The sequence below is a fragment of the Rosa rugosa genome, chromosome 4 (assembly GCF_958449725.1).
Source record: "Rosa rugosa chromosome 4, drRosRugo1.1, whole genome shotgun sequence".
NCBI classification, from domain to species: domain Eukaryota; kingdom Viridiplantae; phylum Streptophyta; class Magnoliopsida; order Rosales; family Rosaceae; genus Rosa; species Rosa rugosa.
Window position 1 is genome coordinate 36,228,333 of NC_084823.1, and position 25,711 is coordinate 36,254,043.

Below are 25,711 nucleotides of genomic sequence, written 5' to 3' on the forward strand. Positions count from 1 at the left end.
ATAGAGTAGTACATCAGCAATGCAACTAGGAGAATGAGTGAGCCAAGTCTCATTTTGAAATATAGTTTGTTAGTAGTTTTAGAGGAAAATAAATAAACTAATAGAGTTACGAAATTAGTATGGCGAGATTCGCCAAAGCATCTGTTACGAAATTAGTTTCTCTTCAAAAATGTAGAAAATCAATATGTTGGAAATTGCTAGTCAAAACTTTGATGTCATGTGCCAGGGTATGAAGACGCAAGGACTAGTAATCTAGTTATTGATATAGTCAATGAGGACTTTTAACTTGAAAAGCCATGAATGGCAGCAGCTTGCAAACCAGCTCTCTCAATGCAGAGGCTTCAGCAAACAGAACATTAGAGTAGCATAGTTTTTTAGCAAATGCAACAATAGGTAAACCCTGATCATTTATAATGATAAAACCAACAGTAGCTTGCACTGGCGGAGCCAGAAAATTAAGTTTATTGGGGCACAAAAGAAAATAATAGTATCAAATCATTAAAAAATAATTAAAAATAACTCCAACGAGGTAAATATACCTGACAATTCCTCTACAACAGGATTTGGTTTTCTTTTCAAATATTTTAACATCTATGTAAAAAGAAGAAAGATTTATAATTGATAAAAAAATTGATTGAGAATTGTTAATGTCTAAAAGTTCGGCAATAGCTGAACCTTTGTTAACGCTGTTCCGGTGGGCGGATCGATACTAGTGGTACTCTCAAAGCTTCCGCTACCTGTCAAGTAAAATACACAGCGGCGTCAGAGGGAGACCGCGCTGGGCGGTCTTCAACTCTCCGATGCCTAAGTTAGTCAATATATTTATGTTGACAAAGTAACAGTAGGTAAGTATTGAATGCGTAATTAATGAGGAGAGAGGAGAGAACCTTTTATAGGTGAGGAGGAGGTTGACCTCCTCCTTGTTTTCGATGTGGGACTGATGTGCTTCAGTTCCCAGCTCTGGGAGCTACTGATGCCATTTTGGCACGGCGCGTCGGCGGTGACCTGGGGGTGATCCGACGCTGAGGTTGTAGCCCGCCTGGCGGTGTATCTGTATGTCACTCCTTTAGTTGAAATTAGTACCTTTGGCGGTACAATGAGCGTGGCCCATTATAGCTAATTATGCTTGCCAATGTACATGTATGTACAAGAATCATTGCTTGACTAGTATATATATTAATGTATACACACACATATTATTATTATTATTATTATTGATGTTATCGTTACTTGAAAATTTATAAGTTATTATATGATTGATGTCAAACATGAAAGATCAAGTTACAATTGGTGATGATGAAGCTCAAAGAATCTAAGTGCAGTAGTATTGAAAGGATAGGACCACATGCAAGACTCGAACCCTCCCCAACCCGTACGCAAATAAAATCCCGAACCACCAGACCAATTGCATGGTACTGGTACTTTGGAAACAAAAATAATATATCTGTATAATAAACCGGATATGGAAAATTCTAAAATAAACTGGAGATTTGCGGTTAGGGAGACTCGAACCCACCCCAACGCATGTGCAAATGAAAGCCCCAACCACCCGACCACTTGCATGGTTGGTATTTTACACACGAAAATAATCTGTATAATAAACCGGATATAGAAAAATCTAAAATAAACTCCATATTTTACGGTTGGGGAGACTCGAACTCACCCCAACGCTTATGCAAATGAAAGCCCCAACCACCAAATCACATAATATATGTCCGATTCAGGTCTGATCTATTACAGATATATATTATTTGTGGTTGCCAAAAACCAAAGCCGTGTAGGTGGTTTGGTGGTTGAGGCTTTTATTTGCGAACGCGCTGGGGTGGGTTCGAGTCTCCCCAACCGCAAAATTTGCTATGAATTTTGTTTTTTTCCATATCCGGTTTATTGTACATATATATATATTATTTTCGGTTGCAAAGTAAAAATACCATGCAAGTGGTTTGGTGGTTGGGGCTTTCATTTGCATACGCGTTGGGGTGGGTTCGAGTCTCCCCAACCGCAAAATCTCCAGTTTATTTTGGAATTTTCCATATCCAGTTTATTATACAGATATATATTACTTTTCGTTTGACAAACATTGATGCCATGCAAGTGGTCCAGTGGTTGGGGTTTTCATTTACGGGTTGGGGTGGGTTCGAATCTCCCCAACCACAAAATTTAGAATTTATTTTGGATTTTTCCATATACGGCTGGCTAGGGTCATTTTGGGAATTTGACTTCCATGTGGGCCCCACTTTTACTGAGTTGGAATGCCATGTCAGCAGTTAACGTCAGAAATTGACGGAATCCTGATGGAGGGACCTATTGGACAAGAAAATAATATCGTGGGGGTATTTTTTATGAAATTGAAAGTCGAGGGATTGAATTGATGTTGGACCCATACCACAGGGTACTAAACAGTATTTAGCCCAAGAAGAAAGATTATGAAAAGTACAGACTTGCTCACCTAAGGGACAGTTTTAATGGACTGTGAGGGACAAGTGATTCTCAACCACATGTATTAAATATAAAAGCAGAAATTATAACAATTTAAAACTGTGCATTTATTTTCAGCCGTCAGATTCACTTGTCCCTCACAGTCCCTTAAAAACTGTCCCTTAGGTGAGCAGGTCTTATGAAAAGTAAAGTCTACATGAAGTAAGCAATAACAAACAAAGGCAGAAATAAAGACTAACTAACTTTCTATCGTTCAACCAATTTGGTCTTGATTTTGTTATGTTTTAGCCTAGTTCATGGGATCAAAGGTGTGCTCTAATGGTTCATTTGGGGGGAGTGTTTCCAAATCTAGTGATTTAGGTGTTATCATATGCATTGCATTAGTGTTATTATGGTTCTTTTAAATTGTCTAGTTTAATGTCAAATGCAAATCCTTTATTCTTAATCTTTCACTCTCAAATGGACCCTACTACTTCCTTTCCCATTTCACGAATTTCTTGCCTTTATGGCAGCTCGCTCTCTCTGTCAATTGTCTCTAATGTAGGGCACATGTTGACATTTTTATTTGCGCACTGGTGCTTGGTGACTTTCATCCTTTTGGCTGAACGCCTCTGTAAAAAGGCTCAATTTGTTCCTGCTGAACCAAACTGGGGGCTATTAACTATTAAGTTGTTATTTAAGGGAGGTGCCCAGTAATGCGTTTCCAGTTTACTTAATATCTACTGCTATAAGTTACATGTCAAATTACAAAGTTATTGGCATTGCAAGCTGTCATTGAATTTTGAAGATGATGTCTATTAAAAATGAAAGTTATTAAACCTAAATGCAGACAAACTTCCAAAGGTAAGACTACCGAAATCCCGATAAGAAAGTCGAACCGTTTCCTAATCTCTCGACAGAATACACGAGACACAGCTATAATCTGATAACCAGAGGTGGACACCTATGAGTATATGAGCCCCATTATTGCTTGTCTATACATCCCAACGATGAAAGCAACAATCATATTGTCCTAAAACCTCTTCAAGATGCAATATCTCGCAAATTACAGTCATTGCAGAACCAAGCTTGATGACACCTCAACAATTTCGCTGTTGGGATTTCACTGGTGGAGCCCTGATATAGCAACAAAGTGAAGTCAGGGTCACTCAAAAACAGTTAAGAAGTTGAAACTAAAAGCCATACTTATTTCATTAGCAAAAATTGCAAAAAACGAATCAAGAAGTAAAAAAACACTAACCAAATAGCAACCATTTGCAAAATCAACAGTTCATTTTAATCAGTAATGGAATGACATCTTCTCAACATAAAACAAATATGTACAAAAATATTCAAACAATTAACAATCTCAGAAGAATCTCTCACTGATATACCAAATCTCAGAACGACATAAGAAGAACACCCAGTAATAATGTCATAATGTCCGTACCTGGATTCAAAATACTTCATATTTTGATAACATATACTGCGTTTTAGGCACATATTTTTACAATTTATTCAGTATCTGCAAATACGAGTTCTTTTAGAAACTAATAGGGAAATGTAAACAGAATACAGGGCAGTGGAACTGTGATGATACCTATAAGGATTAATTTCAGTTTACCTCCCTGAGGTTTGGGGGTGTCATCATTTCACCCCTCTACTTTCAATTTTGAATTTTTACCCTCCAAACTTTTCAATTTCAATCAGCCGTGTCCAATTTCTCCTATTCCGTCCAAATTGGACGTTAACTCTGACGATTAGACCCACCTTGAGGGCTAAAATGGTCATTTCAAGATAAAAATTAAAAAAAATTCTTTTTTTTTTTTTCTTTTTTTTTTTCTGTTTCTTCGTTTTTTTTTTTTTTTAATTTGTCTTCAACCTATACAACACAAATTATGATAGGTTTATAAAAACAAAAAAATACTCTAGGTGGTTGAAAGCCGCTCGCTGGTCTACGATATTTGTGATATATCTCCGATAAAGTGAAGAATTTTAGGATATATCCCCAATAAAGGGAAGAAATATCTGTAAAAAATGATTTTACACTTTATCTGTAAATATCTGTATATCCCCAATAAAGTGAAGAAATATCTGTGTAAAATCATTTTTTACAGATATTTATTTACAGATAAAGTGTAAAATTATTTTTTACAGATATTTCTTCACTTTATTGGGGATATATCCTAAAATTCTTCACTTTATCGGAGATATATCACAAATATCGTAGATCAGCGAGCAGCTTTCAACCACCTAGAGTATTTTTTTTGTTTTTATAAACCTATTATAACTTGTGGTGTATAGGTTGAAGACAAATTAAAAAAAAAACGAAGAAACAGAAAAAAAAAAAAAAAAAAAAAAAAAAAAAAAACGAAAAAACAGAAAGAAAAAAAAAAAAAAAGGAATTTTTTGTTGTTTTTTTATCTTGAAATGACCATTTTAGCCCTCAAGGTGGGTCCGATCGTCAGAGTTAATGTCCAATTTGGACGGAATAGGAGAAATTGGACACGACTGCTTGAAATTGGAAAGTTTGGGGGTAAAAATTCAAAATTGAAGTAGAGGGGGTGAAATGATGACACCCCCAAACCTCAGGGGGATAAACTGAAATTAATCCTACCTATAATTATAGAGGCAGCTCAGGTTCTTTTTCCAGAAGCCCAGTAAGACCCTTCTAAAAACATCGCACCGCATTCGAGAAAACTAGCTTCAGGGCCAGTTTCGTGCCCGCCTCAAGTGCAAAGAAATTGATCCATTCGCCCAAGAAGGCTGTCAACGCAACCGCCCCCATCTCAATTACGCCGGGGAGAGAAACTCCCAATTTCCCTCGACGCACCCACCCGATGATTAATGAGCCAGTAAAAACCACTAACAAAAAAGTAGGACCTATAATTGCTGAACAAATCAACTTTCGATGCCTGTAGATCTCTGCTCCGGTGACCACAAGCTCTGCCGCATTAGCTAATGCTACTTCTAGATTGAAGATCACTTTTCCGATGGCTCCCAAACATCGACCCAGAATTGACCTCCTGCCCGTCGGTAAAGGTTTGAACGGCGGCGGCTTCACGGCGGGGAGGACGGTTGGGTCCGACAGGACTGGGATTGGGCTCAGGCTCGGTTCGGGCATCACATTGATGAAGATGTCAGAAGATTTATCTATAGTGTCAAGACGCAGGGCGGTATAATCTATCGGGTCGGCCGCCATAGGTTCAAGACTAGAAACTATCGGGTGGCGGTGCACCAAGACCCCCGGAGAATCTCCAAGAATCGCCAGAATGGGGACAAGAGATTTCGGCGTCAGCAATCCAGCTCCGTCGGTGGAACCACCGGTAGGGTGGGGGTCTTGAAATAAGGCGTCGGAGAAGTTTCAGTAAAATTGACCTTTCAGAACAGAAATGGGGGCTGTCAGGGTGGTCGTAGAGACGACGGACCCATCGTGTGCGTCCAGAAATACACTCTCGTCGGAGAAGCTTCGTATGAATTGGGGCTTTGCCACCAATCTTTTTGGGGAAAAGATGACGGAACCATCGTGTGCGTCCAGAAATGCACTCTCGTCGGAGAAGCTTCGTACGATTTGGGGCTTCGTCATGGCGAAAAGAAAAAACCTAGGTAAATGTGGAGGCGACCAGAAGTTTGGGTTGGGAGGGGGGGTGATGGTGGTGGGAACGGAGACGGAGGTTTCGAGTGGTGGTGGGGAAAGCTGAGGGTGGGGTGGCAACGGAGGCTTGATTTGGGGTAGTGGTGCCAAAGGTGATGTGACCACTGGGAAAAGAGTCCAATGTGACCAGCCTCGACGACTGGTATAAATAGGCACACCATGATACGACGTCGTCCCTTTTTTTTTTTTTTTTTTACTACAATTTGACTATATCTCCCAACTATTTTTTTTATAGTATCGCCTATGTAAAATAAAAGAAAATTTAGAAAGTATTTTTTCCTCTTCTTTTTAGGATTCTAAACACAATAAATAATGTTTCTCATTTATTAGTTCGTTAAAATCCTATTACACAATAAAAAATTCCCTTGTCATATATAGTTCATTACCTACCGTTTCTCAAAGACAAAGAAACGTAGGGAGAACGATAGCAACGTAGTTAGGGTTTGGAAAAAACAGAGGCTGCTCCTTTGCTTATCCGGCTGCGCCCTCCCGTCGACGACGGCTACCAGCCTCATCGACGAGCGAAGGGTGTGGCCGGATGGGCGTGTTTTCGCTTGGTGGCGGGAGGTGATCAAGCTTGGGGGCTGCGACAAGAGGCGTTTTCTTTTTCTCAGATGAAGACAACGGCGGATCGGTGTTCTGTTGCAGAAAGCTTGGGGAATCGAGGAACAGTCATCTCGGTAAGATTGGAAGGCGTATTGACATTGGGTCGGTGTTAGGACGGTGCTTGGTTGGAGAGTTTTGCCATCTGGGTTTATAGTGGAAGGAGATTTCAAAGATGGAGTTTCTCTCCAGGTTGGTTTTGTCCTTGGCTTAGATGTCAGATAATTGGGGTCGAGTTTACCAACCTCAATCCCAACTTTGCTGTGGTTGATTCTGTGAAGCTTGAGTCGATTTTGTGGAGAAGGAAAGTTGATTGTGGCAGTTTATTTCTTTGTTTTTTTAGGCTTTTATTCTTTAGTTCGTGGTTAGGATTAATAAGTCCCTCCTCCCTTGAGCGAGGGTTTGGGTGTTTTAGTGGAGTGTCGATGCCATTGTTATGGTGTCATGGTCGTTCTGCTGTGTCATGGTCTGGTTTTTTGTCGGTGCTTTCTGGTTATCAACGTGATGGTGAATCACCCTTACACGTGGTCTGGCTGTTTTGGGACGCGGTGTCCGAACGGGTGAAAACAGTTCATCTTAATGTTAGTGGCTGGGTTGTATCAGTACAGGTTTGGTTGTTACTCATTGTAGCTCGCGGGTAAGGGCGTAATATTTGGTTATGGGTTAGACCTTTTTGGCTCATGGAAGTCACTCATGTTGACGGTCCCGTAACTATGGATCCAATGCTTTGTAATCTGTTTGGTTTAATAGAATTTTCGTCTTCTCAAAAAAAAAAAATCCTATTTCACAACACTTCTTTCGGTATGTTCTTATGTTTGTAGAGTATACACTTCGTTTAGTAATCAATATTATATTGCTTTTTGGAGGAGTAATGATAAGTAGTAAGATTGTGATTTGTTTTTGTTTACTATGTGATCGTCTTCTTCTTTACATTAGGTTTCTGACATCATAAACTCAAATATTTCTTAGTTTCTTTATTGCTTATATCATGCATTATAGATCTCAAATTCAATCAAAGTCTCCACCTTTAAAATTTTCTTTTTCTCTCTGACCTAGCCGCACGCTAGGGTTTACTCTCAATCTTTGGGAGATTAATCTTCCGTCCACTTCCATGGATGTCTTGAGTTGGAATTGCAGGGGAATCTACAACAAAACTACTACAAGGGCGCTGAGGGATTTGATCACACAGAATCAGCCTCAGATTGTCTTTCTCTGTGAAACAAAAATCAATCCTTTGAGGGATTTCAAAGCATTGCACAAGGATCTAGGGTTTGCGCACTCGAAGGAGGTCTTGAGCATTGGTCAGGTGGGAGATCTGGCGTTATTCTGGACAGAGGATGTCGATCTGCATGTGCGTACTGTCTCTGCGCATCACATCGACGGAGAAATTAGGGGTGCACCTGGTGAACCATGGTGGAGAATAACAGGGTTCTATGGTCATGCAAGGACAAGAGATCGTGGGGATTCTTGGCAGCTTCTCTGTGATTTGGCTGATTTAGATTCTCTTCCTTGGGTGATAATCGACGACTTCAATGAAATACTGAACAATAGTGAGAAGTTAGGAGGGCCTTTGCGTAGTGAAAGACAGATGCGGGGTTTCCGTGATGCATTGGGATATGGTGATCTTGTTGATCTAGGGTTTCAGGGTGCAAAGATGACCTGGTGGAATTCTGAGACTCAAATACGTTTGGATAGAGCAGTTGGTACCTCTACATGGAGTGACATCTTTGGTTATTCAAGGGTGAAGCACTTGCCGCCCAGTGATTCTGACCACATTCCCATTCTATTACAAGCTAGTTCTATATCTCTGCCCAAGCGTCCTAAGTGGCACAGGTTTAAATTCGAGTTCTTTTGGTTGCAGCACCAAGAGTGTGATCCTCTTGTGTTATCGAATTGGAAAGCAGAAGATGGAGGTGCTCCTATGTTTGTACTAACAAGAAAGATCATTAACACGAGATGTGCCTTGGACTCTTGGCAGCGTGATACATTTAGACTGCGTCAAAATCAGATGGTGGATATTCGGAGCAGATTAGAAGTGCTTATGAATGAGCCGATGTCTGAGGCAGTTTACAATGAGAAGAAAGGTTTAATGATTTCTTTACAGGATATTCTGTCGCAGGAAAAGGCATTTTGGAAGCAACGGGCCAAGGTTACTTGGTTGCAAGAGGGTGATAGAAATTCGGGTTTCTTTCACAGGAAGGCAGCTAATCGGAAGCGCAAAAATAATTTGTTGGGACTGTTTGATCATGAGGGGCAGTGGAAAGATGATGATGAAGGTATGGAGAATATTGTGACTTCATATTTTTCAAAAATGTTTATTGCCACTGATCTTGATGTTGACGCAATTAATCTGACCTTAGCGTCAGCCGTGTGTTACTAGTGATATGAATCAAAAGCTATGTGCCCCGTATTCAGAAGAAGAGGTCAAGTGTGCTTTATTTCAGATGTACCCGACGAAATCTCCTGGCCCTGATGGTATGCCTCCATTATTTTTTCATCATTATTGGGAGGATATTGGGAAAGATGTTACTGAGGCAGTACAAAGCTTTCTGCACACTGGTTCTTTGTTAAAACATATAAATTTTACTCACATTTGTTTGATACCAAAGGTGCAGAATCCTGAGAGTATGGCAGACTTACAACCTATTGCACTTTGTAATGTTATTTACAAACTTTGTTCTAAAGTAATTGCAAACAGACTGAAGGTTTTCTTGCCATCTATTATTTCTCAGCAATTGGAGCTCATTTTCACTGATGAGTATGGTTATTTGATTTGGATTAGTTTGTAATGGCTTTAACTTGACAGTAAAATTAGCTTGATTTTTCTCCGTGTTCAATAGTGTGTAGCAGGGGTTGAGGCTAAGTGTGCGGTAGTTGTTGACCGGTACTAGTAATGTTATGGGGATGTTGAGCTTGTGAAGAGTAACACTGAATCTATGCAAGACTAGACCAAGATTGAGCAGTATTGTTTTACTGTTTGCAGGGCCGGCCCTGTGAGTTTGGAGGCTCAAGGCGAAAAAAAATTCGAGGCCCCAAAACTCTACTGCTACATGCCTTGGGCAATGGCAAGTTCATCAGAGAACAAAGCAAAACTCGTAATGTTGAGAACAGAAAAGGGCAAATTCTGATATTTTATGATGCATAATTTAGATAGAAAAGGCCAACATAGCCTTTGTATACATATTACATTTGTGAGTATATAGTACGAAGGGGTGGTTCTACAAGAAACCATAGCTGATTTGAGATTGTACACCTCGATACAATACGGTTCTTCTTGTTGTCCCTAGCTGTGTTGCCAGCAAGCTCCAAAACCTAAATTCCCAAATTCATAAACCAAATCAGCACAAAACTAAAGATCAAAACTTTAAGCAGCTAATCCAAAACCCATCAAAATATAAAGCTAACAAAACCAAATCAACATCATTCCACCCTTCAACAAACCTTAAACCCAAAATCCAATTTTCAGTCTTTAGCTACAAATATCCAAATTATGACTCGAATTCTGTACGTGTGAAACAGGCTGTTAACATATATAATGTGAAGAAAGATAAGAAGCAAAGCAACAGACCGGAGAAGTCTTCAGGAAAACTAGCCAGTTGAAACCAAGGATAAACCTTCAGAAGAAGCGGATTTAACTAGGGTTCTTCAAAGCCATTTGACAAGGGATCCAGAAAAGCAAGGATTTTCGAACAAATGCAGAAAATGAAGTTCTTAACCATGACAGTGATAAGCTGTGGAAGTTTTGAAGGAGATTCTACAAATTTAATTTTTGTTGTGTATCAAAGATTATTATGAAAGACGTGCGTATTTAAGAAGAAAGTGTTTGGCTCCAATTTTGCTGCAGCTGGTCAACAGTCTCTTTTCTGCGCGGGCGTGCCAGCACCGTTCGGGTGCGGTCGTCGGGGGTGTCCCTTGACCTGACTTCTTTCAAGCAATTGTAGACGAGGAGAGCACCAACCTCGTCGTGGGATTCTTTATGCCTCGTGGTGAGGACTTTTGCTAATCTTCTTGAAAATCACAATCGATACTCGATGTTGTAGATCGAGCAGAGCGAGAACCACTGGGAAGTAGAGAGAACTTGCTAAAGCGTGACTTTAGCTTGGCTGGTTTGCAAGGGCGTTACCCTTTCTTGGCTGGTTCCATAACCATTGTGGTCGTGGTGTACTACAATCGGCTCCCGATAAGACTAGGACCGAAGTACGTTGACAGAGAGTTTGGTGGCACTGAAAGTCGGCTTCTGAGAAGAGTAGGACTAGGAGTGTGATCACCGGTAAGAGAAATAGAAGGAGAGGAGTTGCTCTTGGAGAGGTTTGCTCTAGAGAGACTTAGATCATCTTAGAGATGTATTGATGAGTGAATTGTGTGTCTAAGTGTTTCATTGTAACCTATATTTATAGGCTACCATGCCAAGGTGTTTAGCATTAAACAAATGATAGTGGAGCATTAATTAGAGAGAAGAAATGATGAATTTTGGAGATAAGGAAGCATAATTGGAGGTAAAGCATGATGAATTTCGGAGATAAGGAGATAAGGAGGCATAATTGGAGATAAGGAATGATGAATTTTGGAGATAAGGAAGCACTTTCTGCTCCTTTATTCCTTCAATTTTATCTCCATCAAGAACTCAGATTTTGACCATGACGTCTTCATAAGAAATGTTCCACTATGAGTGTAGATCACCCTGGTAAAATTTCAGAGCTTTTGATATAGTGGTTAGGCCGAAAACGCTGCTGGACCTCTTACAGGTCCAGTTTTCCAAGCCTCTCTAGACAAGGAAATTGGACTGATTGTTTGAAGGCCTTCCACTCAAAAATAGCTCTGGCACTCTTCATAAGAAATGATCATTGGGCTTTCTATATTTAATCTGGAAAGTTTCAGCTCATTTGAATTTCGTTTGGTTAGTCTGCCGCCCCTCCTTCCTTGTTTAGCTTGGTTTCTCCTAGCCGAAGTAGGAAAATGTGCTAAAGTTGACTTTTCATGCTTCCATGCTTCCATAGTAGGCTTGATTTAGCCTCTAATATATATATTTCGAACTTGTCGACAATATATAGCTTGAGCCACTGACATTGGCTCAATTTCTCCAAGACGTGTCTTGTCAGGCCAAAATGCTCATTTTGGGTCCAAACAGAAAGCATTTCTACTCCCTACTCCTACTAGCTCTGTGTTTCAAGTGGCAACTATACCGACAAAAAATCAATTGACCTGTTGTATAGCTGATGCTATTTCACCTATGTTTTTGTGTTTGTGTCCCTGGGAGATATGATTTATAAGTGTGTGTAACACATCATTCAAAGTGTCAATACTTCGTCTTGATATTGGAAAATCTAACTAAAGCATTGTAAAACACAAGAACTAGACCAACCAGGTACCATAAAAAATAAAAATAAACTATATTTGCATTTTGCAATTTTATTCCCAATTTTGGAAAGTAATATAATTATGGTTTCTCAGAAGGTCCTTCTAGTCTTATATAATCATACATGACTCCTTGGAAAGGTGAATTGCCATCTCTGGACTGAGTAAGATAGATGGTGTTGCTTCCTTCGCGTAGTAGAGTGCTCGGTACATCAATACTCCATAACCAGTATAAGCCATGAATTCCAAGTCTTGCTATAGCATTGTCATCGCCTATTAGCCCTGTCGAAAAAAGAGGTGGCACGGCATTCAAATTGTTAACCCGAACTTGCAATTCTGCATAAGTGGCTGATGCCAAGGCCAGTTGAAGTGTATAGTTTCCGGGATTGACCACATTGTTGAGTTCAAACTGTATCCGCCATGTAGTTCCTTCATACCGGCCATTTCCTACACTTCTAGTCACTTGAGCATAAAACCAATCCTCACGGTAATTGTTAGCACCAACAAGGTAGATGAGGTCATTGTTAGGGTAATGCTCATAATAACGTGACCACAACCCGTATTGCCTAAACTTGTCCAACCGACTCCCCTTGTACAACTTGTTCATGAGAGTTGGATATGGATCCGGTATGTAGAACTCCGCAGCTGTGCAATCAGGAATGCCGATTTCCCACAATGTAGGACCCGTTCTCAGAGGTTCGTAAGTAATACTAGCCAACTGGATTTTAATTCCTGGTTTAATTGTAATGTCAACCTCATATTTGTAGTCTCCAACTATCCCTGGAACTGAAAACTATTTCGAAGATTCTTTTTGGTTTTCCAGTTTTCCTTTTTCACTCACGAAACAAATTGTGATGCAGACAATTAGAATGAGAATGAAACTCTGGAGGTCATTAAGGCATAGTGCAGGTAGTGCCATAGCTGCCGGTCATTAAGGCATGGATTCCGCATTTCAAATTAAGCTCTGCTACCAGCAACTGTTTACAGTATTTGGTAATCTGAAAGTTAAGCTTTCACTGAAAGTATCTCCGACACAGGTTCATACAGATATCAGTGTAACGGCATCACAAACTGACACCAGAGAATTAGGAATCTGGAGAGTTTTCATTTTAGAGTCGGCAATAATGAAAAGTTGGGAGGAGCTAACATTATTGTTTAAAGTATACAAGATTAACATTGCCAAAGAGCAAATGATAATTTGGAGTTCAAATAGAATTGCCTCGCTCTTTCAACAAAAGGCAGAAAACTTAAGTTTGGTTTTGCAAACTGATAAAACTCAGATCTCAAACCAATACCTCAGCTACAACATAAGCCACTGTTAAGCCTCGAGAATTATCACAAGACATAACACTTTAAAAGAATTTAATGAACTCTTTTTACAACCACTACATATAGATAAGGGATTGATACATTAACAAACGAACTCAAAGCATATCAAAATCAGAGGATTCTGTCCTGAAGATCCGTCATTAAATTGGATGCCAAGGAGCTAAGCTTCTTCCCGGTCTCTCCTGCAATATTTTTTAAAGAGGAGATATCCTGCTGTGCCTGGAAAATGGAGAAGACCCAAGGATTAAATCCACAAATAAGGTTGTCAAAACTCTGACGCGACTCAGAAGCAAAAGAAGATTCATATGAGGGGACTGCAAAGAAACAAAATAGTAAACTTCCCTATCTTGAAGGAGGTGTACCTGAAAAGATAGACGGTTAATAAGGTCACCCGCAGTAAGATCAAGAGGGATATCTTCTCTGTCACCGAAAAGGTCAGCACTGGAGATGGCAGCAGAACCCTGGAAGAACAAAATTACATGTTATATCAACTGCATTAAAATTACATCTCTCAAAGATTTCCATCTCAGTATGGTCAAATACGGTGGTAATTCGAACTAGGCTTCAACGGTATTTTCCAGAGTTGGTTTCAAAATTCATTTCTCTTAAATACAGTTATGGTTTTGTGAGCCATTTTACATGTCTAGACATCAGTTCTATGCACTGCTTCAAAAAAAAATTATAAAAGAAAAAAACTCTGAAGGAAATTTGGCAAATATATAGTATAGCTAGTGCAGGACATGGGGCATTTTCTTACCAAGTGCTATAAGAACTAGCCTATTAACATGTGCTATGCATATGTCAATTTTCTTTTTCCATAATAATATAAAATATATAATAAAAATTAAAAACCATGAGCACAAGGATGAGAGGAAACTTTTTCTTTTTCTTTTTTGTGAGATATTGTAATTTTTATCATCTTAATTTATTAATTTGCTATTGTATCTTAATTTATAAGCATTTTTATGTAATTGTATATTATTATTTATTATATGTGGGCATTTAGGAAAGTTCAAAAATTTAACCATGTTAAGAGGAATTGGCCCTTTCAAAAAACAAGAGGAATTGGCTTAATATATAAGATGATGTATAGTATATTTAAAAATCAAAAGCAATTGTTAACTCAAATCAAATGAATTTAGTTAATTATGCATTTGTGATAGTAGTAGTGCATACAGAAAACTTCTGCAAGGAGGCTTGAGCATCAACGTCAGCAGATTTGCCCTGATCACCGAAAAATTGTGCGGAAGAAATAGATTTTGCATTTGTGAATTTCTTCCTTGCCTCATCAGTTTCCTGAATCTGAAGACCAAGAGAAATCAGATCTTGTAAATGAAACCAGTGAATAACATGAATGGAAAATTGCAATCAATTCTATCAGATGTCAAAGTCCAGCAGCTTTTTTCAGATTCTGTTAGCAACATGCTTAACTAGATAACAACATACAAAACTATGATAGAATGTTTTTGCCTTATTTTCAGATTCTCTAATCTCCCAGCTTGTTTACATTGTGAATGTAGTTGGCTACCTTTTCTTTTTTGTCTCCAACAGAATCCAAATTATAGAACTTTCATTTGGTAGTTTTCCATCTTACTTGAATAAAATAAACACAAGCAGTGTCCTTAACGTTAGTAATAAATAAATATATATATATATAACATGATCCAATTTTCATCTTGGCACAGTAAAAACTTGAAAGCAACAAATGGACCTAAAGAACAGTTCCAACTCCACAACTAGACAATGACATGCAGAACTATTAGAATTTTTTTGCCTTTTTTTTTCAGATTTTGTAATCTTCCAACTTGTTTTGCCTTTTAATGTAGCAGTTGGCTACCTTTTCTTTTTCGTCAGAAACAAAATTGAAATTACAGAACTTCCATTTGGTGGCTTTCCATCATATTGATATAAAATAAATAGACTGAGGGCCCTAAACATTACAGATTAAGACATGATCCACTTTTCATCTTGACAAAGTTGAAAACAACAACTGGACCTACCAAGTGCTCTCAAAAACCAAAGATGCAGATTAGATTTGTAAATTAAAGATATCCATAGTTAGGCTAGCAGGGGTGGACTATAGTCATTATACACATGGACATAGCAAGTCTGAAACACATTTGAATTGATTCATGGTGATCAAATATTTAATTTTATATCCTAATAATAACTTCAAGGTCAGAGCATTGAGCACTAGGTATCAAAACAGGAAACCTTTAGAAGGATATTAAAAAAATGCAAGGAATATAAATTATATGGAAGATAGAATTTGAAATTTCTACAATAAAAGATAGACATACTTGAGTTGGATTAAGAAATGGAATCAACAAAAATAGTTGATGTTCTCAAAATATGGTGGATCTCTCTTTTTTTTTTTTTTCTCTTGTCTTTGACTAGATGATTAAAAGGAAAGCTCAGAATTCACTTCTCTAAAACCTTGGTACCTACACATTTATTAACCATGTCAAACTCTGATCCTAGTCTGAAACGTGCAACGTAGATTTCCTAAATGCAGAAATGTATATACATCAATTACATAAATGTCTACACATAAAACAAACAACAATGATCAAGTTTTGCTTGATAGTATGCAAATGTCATTGCTCAAACAGAACTTACTTGCACTTTTGAGGAGTTTGAACTAGTTCTCTTGGGATAACTGCTATCCATTCCAAAATCCGCAAAGAAACTCGATGACTTGGGTGCAGAAACATGGCCAGTTACACTAGCGCCATTAGAATTCATATCAGTAGTTTGAAGAGCTTCTACATACTCAAATCGAGAAGCAAGGGGTGTGACAGCTGGTGGAGTGCTTTTGGTTGAGGAAACTACCGGGATAACTGGTTCTTCAGGCTTCTGATCATATAGACTTTCATTTGGCTGCATTTGTTAAATTCATCTTGCTATAAGAAAGGCATAATCAAATAACAAAAGAAACTCATAAATATATCTAACATATAGTTGTGGATAAAATTTCATTCTAAGTTAGTAATCAAAACCTTTGTAGTGAGTTTGCGAGCACCAAGTCCCCCAGTTTTCCCAGTTTTCTTAGCACCAAGGGGCTTCTTGACGGTACTGGTAACAAATACATGGGGGGCCTTGGGGGAATCAGAAACTTCAGGTGTTTCTTGCCTTGCTATAGGCTTTTCTTTTATTGCTTCACTGGTCTTGATATCAGGAAGCCCATTAGATGCTTGTCCCGACTGAGACGCAACAGGTGATGGTGGAAGACCTGCGTCTTCTGCCATACTTTTTGCTACTTCTTTAGAAAGTATCTGCCTATATAACTCGGCAGCTCGTGATGTATATTTGGCCTCAATTTTGCCTCCATCTGTCCATCCATGCTGTTTAAAGAAAACCTGTGCGCGATTATTTCCCCCAAAGGTCATTGTTCTCAGCTGTTCAGGAGTCCAGGAGTCTAAATTCGTAGATCTGAAACAGTACAACAAATTCATTGTGAGACAAAGGTTGTCTTTTATTTCTAGTGCAGTTTCAATCCAACTAGAATTTGAACATGAAGACACAAGCTATTTATCAGAACATATATTTCTTCTTTTCTGTTGGAATAAAATTCTAATTTGACTAATTATAGGCCAAAGTCCAACTGTTGAACATTGTACTCAAAACTGGATTCACACTACCAGATCCACCAGCAAAGCTAATTAATCCTATACCGCATGAAATTTCCTATGTAATCATTTGTCTGGCTGTCTTGAACCAAAGAAAAAATACAGTAGGAGGCTTCGATAGAAAATATCAAACAACAAAAAAACACCTGCAATGGAAATTCTTGGTGTTCGAAACATGAAGCGTATTTTTTAAAAATCTCATTCAAGCTAATTGGTAAACTAACAACCAAAAGAAGCACAAGTCAAATAAAAATATTTACACTTGGCCAGAATAGAAAATAATTTTAAATTACACAAAACTAACAAATTCCTAACACTTATCTTTGTGCAGTGTCCAAAACTTACAAATCACCTATGAGTCTCAACAAAGATTTGTGCAACACACCAATCATTGATCTTACGATCTCTGATATGAATTTGCTTAGAGCATATGCTCCTCAATTATAATCAAGGCTTTTTCTTAAAAGCAACAAATGCAATTGTAACTCATGAATTAACAAACAATAAAGCACAAATCAATAAGAAAAATTCTAAACTAATATCAAGAATAGAATTTTTATTACATACACTAACCTTATATTTATGTTTTTGAGTGTGTCTACAACCTATTATCTACACATTAAACTTGGATTAAGGTAATGCCATACGCTATCCACCTCAGAAACGAGCCCCAAAAATTACTTTCCACACCTCTTATTTCTCAACAAAACAAAAAATAGATCGTGGCTCCTATACTCCTACTCCAAGTTCATCCCACACCTTCGATTCAATTCCATCAAACATCCCCCCCCTAATCATCAAAATCCATAGTTTTTTTTCGGTCCAAATCATTCAAGTCCTTAGATTCAATCAATAAAACAATCCATTGCTTATTAAGGGCACATTGTGCATCACCTTATCTCCGTCACATGTCATTCAAAAAACAAAAATTTAAGATCTTTGCAATATAAATCAGCTAACACCATTCTCAATCACATGCATACGCACCCAACAACGAATTGAACATTCAGAAATTTACCTAACAAAGCTGATGTGAACGCCGAGACTGCGATGGACGGCCGAGCAATCGATGCAGAGAAAGATCCCATATGTAACTGAAGCCCAAGTTGGGTTCTTCGCGTTACAATCGAAGCACATCTGAACCAAAAACCAATTAAGATCCACGCACGAAACCCCCAGATCTGAATTAGATCTCACAGACCCAGATCGAATTTCGCACAATAATCATCATAAAAAAATAATAATAAAAAAAAAACTCAAAAAGCACAGACCTTGTTCTCCGACTTCGATTTCAGCTTTTTGAAAACAGCATTCTTGTCATTGAAAATCTCGGACGCCATTTCTAATTTGATTGTAAAGACGGAGGGGGAAGCAATTGAATCCGAAGAGGTGCCTTGAACACCTCCTCAGGCTTTGAATCGAGAAGAAGGAGAAAGGAGATCGAGATGTTCTTTTAAGTTATGACAAAAAAAAAAAAACAATTTGAATTGATTTTTAGATTTTTTTTTTTTGTTTGGGTTTGGGATTTTCAAACGGGGGCATTTTATTACCCAGGGGGAAGGACGCAGAGGGTTGTGGGAAAGGACGGAAATGCCCCCTCAGGTTTTCGATGTTTGGTGGTTTGTTATTGTCGAATTGTCTCTGTTACGTCCATCGGTCCGTGGCTTTGTGGTGGCAAGTGGCGGTTACTACCAACCGCTAACGGCTGGGCTTATGGGTCAAGCTGAACCATCAGTTGCTCGAGTCTTCAAGCTTCTTTTGTTTTTTTTTTTTATGGTACAAATTCTTGAAGCTTAATTTAGTTAGCTCACAAAAAAGTGAAAGTATAAGTTAAGGTGCTGATGAAAATTTTAATATGTTTTTTTTTTTTTTGGGAAAAGTTTAATATTACTTAGAACTACAATTTTAACATAAGCAAGAATTAGTAGGTTGTTGTTAATTCGTGTGTTTAGAAATTAATTGTAGTGTTTTTTTTTCTCTTTTTTCTCAAGCTACAATTGTTGTTAATCACGTGGTTTGGTTACTCAACATCTAATACCTTTTACTATTTGCTCCCACGATATGAATTTTGTTTTTTCAAGCAGAAGATGACAGCTTATTTGTTAAGATCAAGTTAAAGTAGACAGGCACAAAGCCTTGCAAACAAATCACAAATAATTCAAGAACATAAAGAAAGTAAAGTAAAACAGATTGTTAAAAGCATTAAGCTAATATACAAATAGTAAAATTTTATTAGACAATTCAGGTTTAATAAAGTGGTGACACTGCTGACTCGGCATTCACAGCACAAATGATAACAAAATATAACGCACACTCCAAGAACCAAGGTTGTACTTCCACCAAATAACTCAACGAATTGATGTAGTGACAAAAACTAGTTGCTACCAACCCCTGAGTAATAGACACCATGAACATAGAACCCAAACCAAAATTGAGCTTCAACTTAGATCATGCAGCCTAATCCAGCCCATATGCATATCTGACATGAATTTCAACTCCTGCATCTGAACCAGCTAGAAGCATTAGAGACGCGCACAACACTCTCACTTCCAAAAGGATGCAAATACACCCGAAAGAACCCCAAAACAACTTGTAAATGGCCATGCCCCCCCCCCCCCCCCAAGTTTTAGAAATTTTCTTATATTACTTATAAAATTTTATAATTTACCTAAAATAATTAAATAAAAATAATTCATTTCTATACATGACCCCCTCAGTTAATATGAAAGTAAATTTACAATAATCTGATTTGGAATTTTCTTAAACAAAATTCATTCAAATATAGCTATTACTAATTAAGATCCAAGGTTAAGTCGATCATTTTAATTAATTTAATCAATATATATTATTTATTTGAGAACCAAAGTCATACACTATGGGGAAGGGGTTCGACAAGATTCAGTGGAGGATATACAGAGGGCTTTTATTAGTTACTCTTAGCAATTATTTACTTCAGAAGGGTGTCGACATATGGAGCTGGTATTGGATGCAGTTCCTTGGAAGGTCACTGAAGATATGAATGTTGATTTAACTAGGCCTTTCACTAGACTGGAAATTGAAGAAGCTTTGAAGTTAATTGCTTCGGATAAAGCTCCAGGTGAGGATGGTTTTTCAGCAAGGTTTTTTCAGCCTTATTGGCAGGTGGTAGGAAATGATGTCAGTGCGTTATGTTTGAGTGTTCTAAATGAGGGAGCAGAGCTTACATATATTAATCATACCTTGCTGGCATTGATACCAAAGGTGGATAATCCACAGTATGTTACTGATTTCCGGCCGATCAGCTTATGCAATGTTATATACAAGTTAATTTCAAAAGCGATTTTGAATAGAATGAAGAACGTCTTGCCTAATATCATCTCCACTTTTCAAGGCGCGTTTGTGCATGGAAGATGTATACATGACAATGTCATCACTGCTTTTGAGGTCATCCATTCTATTAGAGCTCTAGAAACTTTGGGGATCAGTGTTGTGTGCTCAAACTTGACAAGGCATACGACCAGGTGGAATGAGTTTTCCTTAGACACATTATGCTCCGATTGGGATTTCATGCAGGTTGGGTGGAGTTGATTATGAGGTGTGTGGAATCAGTATCTTTTAGGCCTCATTTGGTTCACGGAATTGAGGGCTTGGGAAAGGAAATTTATTCCTTTCCTATGTTCCTGTGCATAAGGAAATGAACAACTTTCCTTTAAGAAGGGAAAATATGGGGTAAAGTGAATCCTCTCATCCTTTAAATGATTCATTTTCTCTTCCATTTTACCTACATTAATTGTGCATTAATTATATAGTATAAGTACATTTATATCCTTAATGAAAATTATTATTGACAACTTTATTTAAAAAGTTTATGAGATTTGTGTAACTATATGTTTTAACATATGAGGATATAAATGGAATATTAGTATGATTTTGTTTCCTTTCCTTACACAAACCAAACACTCGAATGAAAACAAATATATATTGTTTCATTACTTTCCCGACGTTTTCAAACAGCATAAAGGAAAGTTAATGGGAAGTTTGTTTTCCTTTCCCATATAATTTTCTAAGGAATTAATTTCATTTCTGCGAACCAAATGAGGTCTTAGTGTACTCTGGAATGGAGAGGGTGTGGGGTTAATAAAGCCAACCAGGGGGCTGAGGCAAGTTGACCCACTCTCACCATATCTGTTTCTTCTGTGTTCTGAGGGGCTAACGGGGTTGCTGCAAAAAACCGAAAGTGAGGAATGTATTCATGGTGCTAGAATATCTGAGGGGGGTCCGATTATTTCACATTTACTATTTGCGGATGATAGCATGTTATTTGGGAAAGCAAATATGCAGTAGGTTACTCATATTAAACAGTGATTAATTCTTTATGAAAGCGCTGCAGGTCAGAAGGTGAATTTTCAAAAATCAGCAATTATATATGGGCCTGATATTGGTGAGGAGCTGAAGGTGGAAATAACGCAGATGTTGAGAGTTTCTACTGTACCATTTCATGAACGTTACTTAGGCTTATCAACGGTTGCAGGTCGGAACAAAAAGGATATGTTTAAGATAATTAATAAAAGATTAGACACCCACTTAACATGCAGGCAGACTAAGCTCCTCTCCAAAGCTAGGAAGACAGTACTCATCAAAGCAGTTGCTCAAGCTATTCTGGCTTATACAATGTCAGTTTTTCAACTTCCTAAAGAGGTTTGTCGTACTTATCAGTCTAAAGTATCTAAATTTTGGTGGGGTAATGGAGGCAACAAGAAACGGATTCATTGGTGTAAATGGGAGGTGTTGTGTTTGAATAAGAAGGCAGAAGGGTTGGGGTTTTGTGATATTGGCTGCTTTCACCAGGCACTATTGGCTAAAACTCTATGGCGGATTATTTTGCATCCAGATTCCTTAAACAAGGTGCTTGCATCTAAATATGTCGTGGATGGTAATTGGGCCACGGCAACAGGTGGACTTATGTCTCCTATGGTCTGGAAGAGGTTAGTATGGGGAAAAGAACTTCTTTGTGCTGGTGTTCAATGGCGTGTTGGAACAAGAGAGTTAATTAAAATCTAGGGGACAAGTGGTTACCCTCCCATTGGACGTTCAAAGTGGTTACTTCCAGATTTCTAGAGCCTGATGCTACTGTTAATCGAATTATGAGTGGCCCAGGTATGTGGAATAACGATTATATAAAGAATTTTCTTTCATTAGATGCTGAAAATATTTTATCTATATCGTTGTGTAAGAGAAGTGGTGGTGATGTTGTTGTGTGGCATTATAATGATGATGGACACTATTCAGTGAATCTGGTTATTAGTTGGGCATGGAATTGAAGTACGTGGGCATTAGAGCCAGTAGTAGTGGAGGAAGTGGTGATTCCAACTCTGTGAATATTTGGAGTACAATCTTGAGTATTTTGATTCCTAACAAAGTGAAGCTCTTTTTATGGAGAGTTTGCCATTCCTTTCTTCCTTGTGCTGAGCTTTTGTTTAAACGCAGAATTGGCTCTTTTGCTGGGTGTGGGAGGCTTGAAGAATCTATTATGCATTGTTTGTGGTTAGAGCATCTTTAGCAGACTCTCTATCTCTGCTCCTTAGCTATTTTAGAGAGGATGTTTAACTTTTTATCTATTTTAGCAGTTGCACCAGACTCCTAAGTGGCTCTCCATTATAACTTTAGCTATCTCGCTCCAAAATATAGAGAGCGAGATGAGGCTCTCTATAATTTAAAACATTCATTTTGAATTATTTTATGTAATTTATAAATTCATTTAAATATTTATATGACTTTTCCACTAAGGATTTTTTTTTTGGCCATTTTAGTTGATCTCTTGTGGGACCCATTTTTCGATCGCATTTCGGCATCTCGACCATTCAGTTTTTAGGTCCTAATATATAGATCATTTCTGCAAATTTTCAGCCAAATTGATGATCGTTAGGGTATCGAACTAGATTAAATCAATAGACAAACTGAATCTGTCCAACCTGAACCGTTCCACTAAGGGATCTTTTTTTTGGTCATTTTAAGGGATCTTTTATGGAACCTAGTTTTCGATCACATATCAGCATCTTAACCGTTAATTGATGATCGCTAAGATATCAAACTAGATTAAATCAATTGACGAACCAAATCTGTCCAACCGTCCTTATTTACAAGCTAGCAGTATGATAGATTAAAACAGAAGTCACTAACGGGCCTACTTATAACAAAACGTTATACTAATGGTTTTGAACTTATCTTCTTATGTTATGAACTTTGTGATATTGAGCTGCGAAATCTACGATACTTCTTGAGTTCTTGAGGCTAGAATAATGGGTCATGCTTACTGCAATGACCTCAAATCTGACAAATACCAACATCATTGGTATAAAACATGACATACCAACCAAGTAATGACTCTGAACTCGTAAAGAAAGTACCATCACTACTTAAAAAGCAAAAACATATCTTCATGAGATACAAAAGCCTCCTCATGAACAACACGACCCGAGCTTACCCTTCATCTTTTTTTTTTTTTTTCCCGTAGTATGGAACTAATTTTTTCGATGATCGAAGGCAGTGTATATGAAGCTAATTGATAAACTCATAAGCATCGTAGTCTAGCTCTACTTCATCTGAAAGATATTATATTATTAGTTGTTCATTTATACGAGGAGGCCCAACTCAATTACACCCATAGTTTTCTCTCAGTTTTAGCCTATAGAGAATTTTGGACTGGAGGCTAGGTCAGGCCTGCTAAATTTGTAGGTAGCTTGGAATTTACAATCGCAAAACAAATGCATTGTTGACAGGCTAGAGCTCAAGAACCCTCTGGTAGTAGTAATGACTAATGAAACACAACGAAAATGATAACTGGATTAATTAGGAACTTGTTCGATCTCTATTATTCTACCTAGCTACCTGCTGCACTACATCTTTCATCGGCATTCAAAAAAGATCATCACTATCATACATTCTTTCCCCAGAACATCAGAGATGATCCTCCGGAGTTCCACACCTGGAGACTCTTACCAACTTGACCACCTGTGGTGGTTGTAGAAGTAAAAATACTTTAACTAGTAGCTACTTTTCCGGCTCTATATTTGGTATGTCCTTTCATATAAGGTCCTTGACCCAACTAATTACACTTACATATTGGTTAAGATTGATTAATTGACAGCGTTCTGATCGATATGGCATAGGCTGAACTGGCGATGGAAATGTATATATCATATGATATATCTTAAAATTATGTGATGGTGAAAGTAACAGTGCAATTATGAATTATCAGTGGGGGGAATGAAACTCTAGAACAAAGAAGCATAATGCCTTAAAATGTGGGTTGTAGATGTCGGAGACTAGCACTTAATGGGTGAACAATGGAGGGGCCAAGCCAAAAAAAAAAAAAAAATTGTTTGCTGTATTTGTTCTAAACCAACAGAAAGAACTATTTCAATCCCATGTGGCTGTACAAACCGTCCTTCTTTTTTTTTTTTGAGAAGAAAACATAGTCCTTTATTCAACATCAAACAAACAGACTACAAAGTACAAACCGTCCTTCTTGAGTACATTGTGATTGAGAATCTGATTTCACATTGCTCCCACAATCATACATTCATGTATTATATAGCTAGCCTTGTCTAGCTAGCTACAATTTTTCTTTGATTGAACTTTTGTATAGCTTAAGAATTTTGCTGAGCAAGATATAGTTTTCAGGTATAAGTTTTGTTAGATTTGCGGTCTTGCATTTTTTCTGTACATGCAAATTCCATGATAGTTCTCTTCAAAATAAATTTTTTGTCACTGTAATTGTCTTCGTATTTGAAATTTTGAATAGCTATTATCATTGATATTTTACTGTACGATGTTGACCTTTAAAGTTTTGCAACCATTGGCGGACCTAGCATAGGGCTAGTGGGGGCTGCCGCCCACACTGCATCATCATATACACACTGATATATATAGAAGCTCTGGACAATTTTATGCATTTGAAAGTGTATTATGCAGTTTTTGCCCCCACAAGTGTCATGATTTTAATGATTTCATGCATGTTTAATCTAATATCATAAAAATTTCTCCTCATTTTCAAATGTTTTATGCATAAATTGTTTTTTGAAAATGGGTAGACAAAGATTTCAATTTTCGTTAGCTATTATGATTTAAATAAGTCCACCACTTTTTGCAACTATATATGGCCCCAAATCTTCCCCCACTATATACTAGTGTCCATTACTTTTTCACACTTGTATTATTAGAGCAAGTCCACCGGTTCCTCTTTGACCGGGCAAAGCATGGATTTGCTGAGGTGGTGACCGGGCAAGAAAACAAACTCTCTTCCACCAATAGAAGCTTGACCGGGCAAAGGATGAACTTTCTTGACTTCGGTCAAGAAAAAAGGCAAGAGGATGACATTTTCCTTGCCCAGCCAAGGACTGTGCCAGCTCGGCCCACACCCAAACGTGGGTGACGTCTGCAGAGAGAGAAGAGAAACAGACGCGCTGATGAAGAGACTGAAGCAGGAGAAGCTGACGCGTGGCGCCGCAGCAAGCAGAAACGGAAGCCCGGTCGCCGGAGGACGATTTGCTCCGCCTGGGGTTGCTTCGATCTCGGCCTGGGGGCAGCGTCTGGGCCGGCTGACGCCACGGAGCGGCCGGAAGAGGTGAGGCGACCTCGGGGGAGCCAGGTCCGTGGACGGAGGACGCCGGAGGAGGGAGAAACAGGTGGGTCTGGTCGGACGAAACCAGCCAGGTCTGGGGGAGCGCGAGAGAGAGAACCA

General features: G+C 38.3%; 2 protein-coding genes across 2 annotated transcripts; both read right to left on the minus strand.

The window, feature by feature from the left end:
• Nucleotides 1-12,113: 12,113 nt before the first annotated feature.
• Nucleotides 12,114-13,139, minus strand: LOC133744734 (uncharacterized). The gene is made up of 2 exons (XM_062172792.1): nucleotides 13,077-13,139; nucleotides 12,114-12,824 (listed from the first exon to the last, which is right to left on the minus strand). The coding sequence occupies exons 1-2, from the start codon at nucleotides 13,137-13,139 to the stop codon at nucleotides 12,114-12,116; spliced, it is 774 nt and encodes a 257-aa protein (XP_062028776.1).
• Nucleotides 13,140-13,153: 14 nt separating this feature from the next.
• On the minus strand, nucleotides 13,154-18,493 carry LOC133743783 (probable ADP-ribosylation factor GTPase-activating protein AGD8). The gene is made up of 7 exons (XM_062171813.1): nucleotides 18,261-18,493; nucleotides 18,008-18,126; nucleotides 16,360-16,792; nucleotides 15,980-16,240; nucleotides 14,537-14,662; nucleotides 13,723-13,821; nucleotides 13,154-13,579 (listed from the first exon to the last, which is right to left on the minus strand). The coding sequence occupies exons 1-7, from the start codon at nucleotides 18,327-18,329 to the stop codon at nucleotides 13,472-13,474; spliced, it is 1,215 nt and encodes a 404-aa protein (XP_062027797.1). The 5' UTR covers nucleotides 18,330-18,493; the 3' UTR covers nucleotides 13,154-13,471.
• Between the last annotated feature and the right edge of the window lie 7,218 nt (nucleotides 18,494-25,711).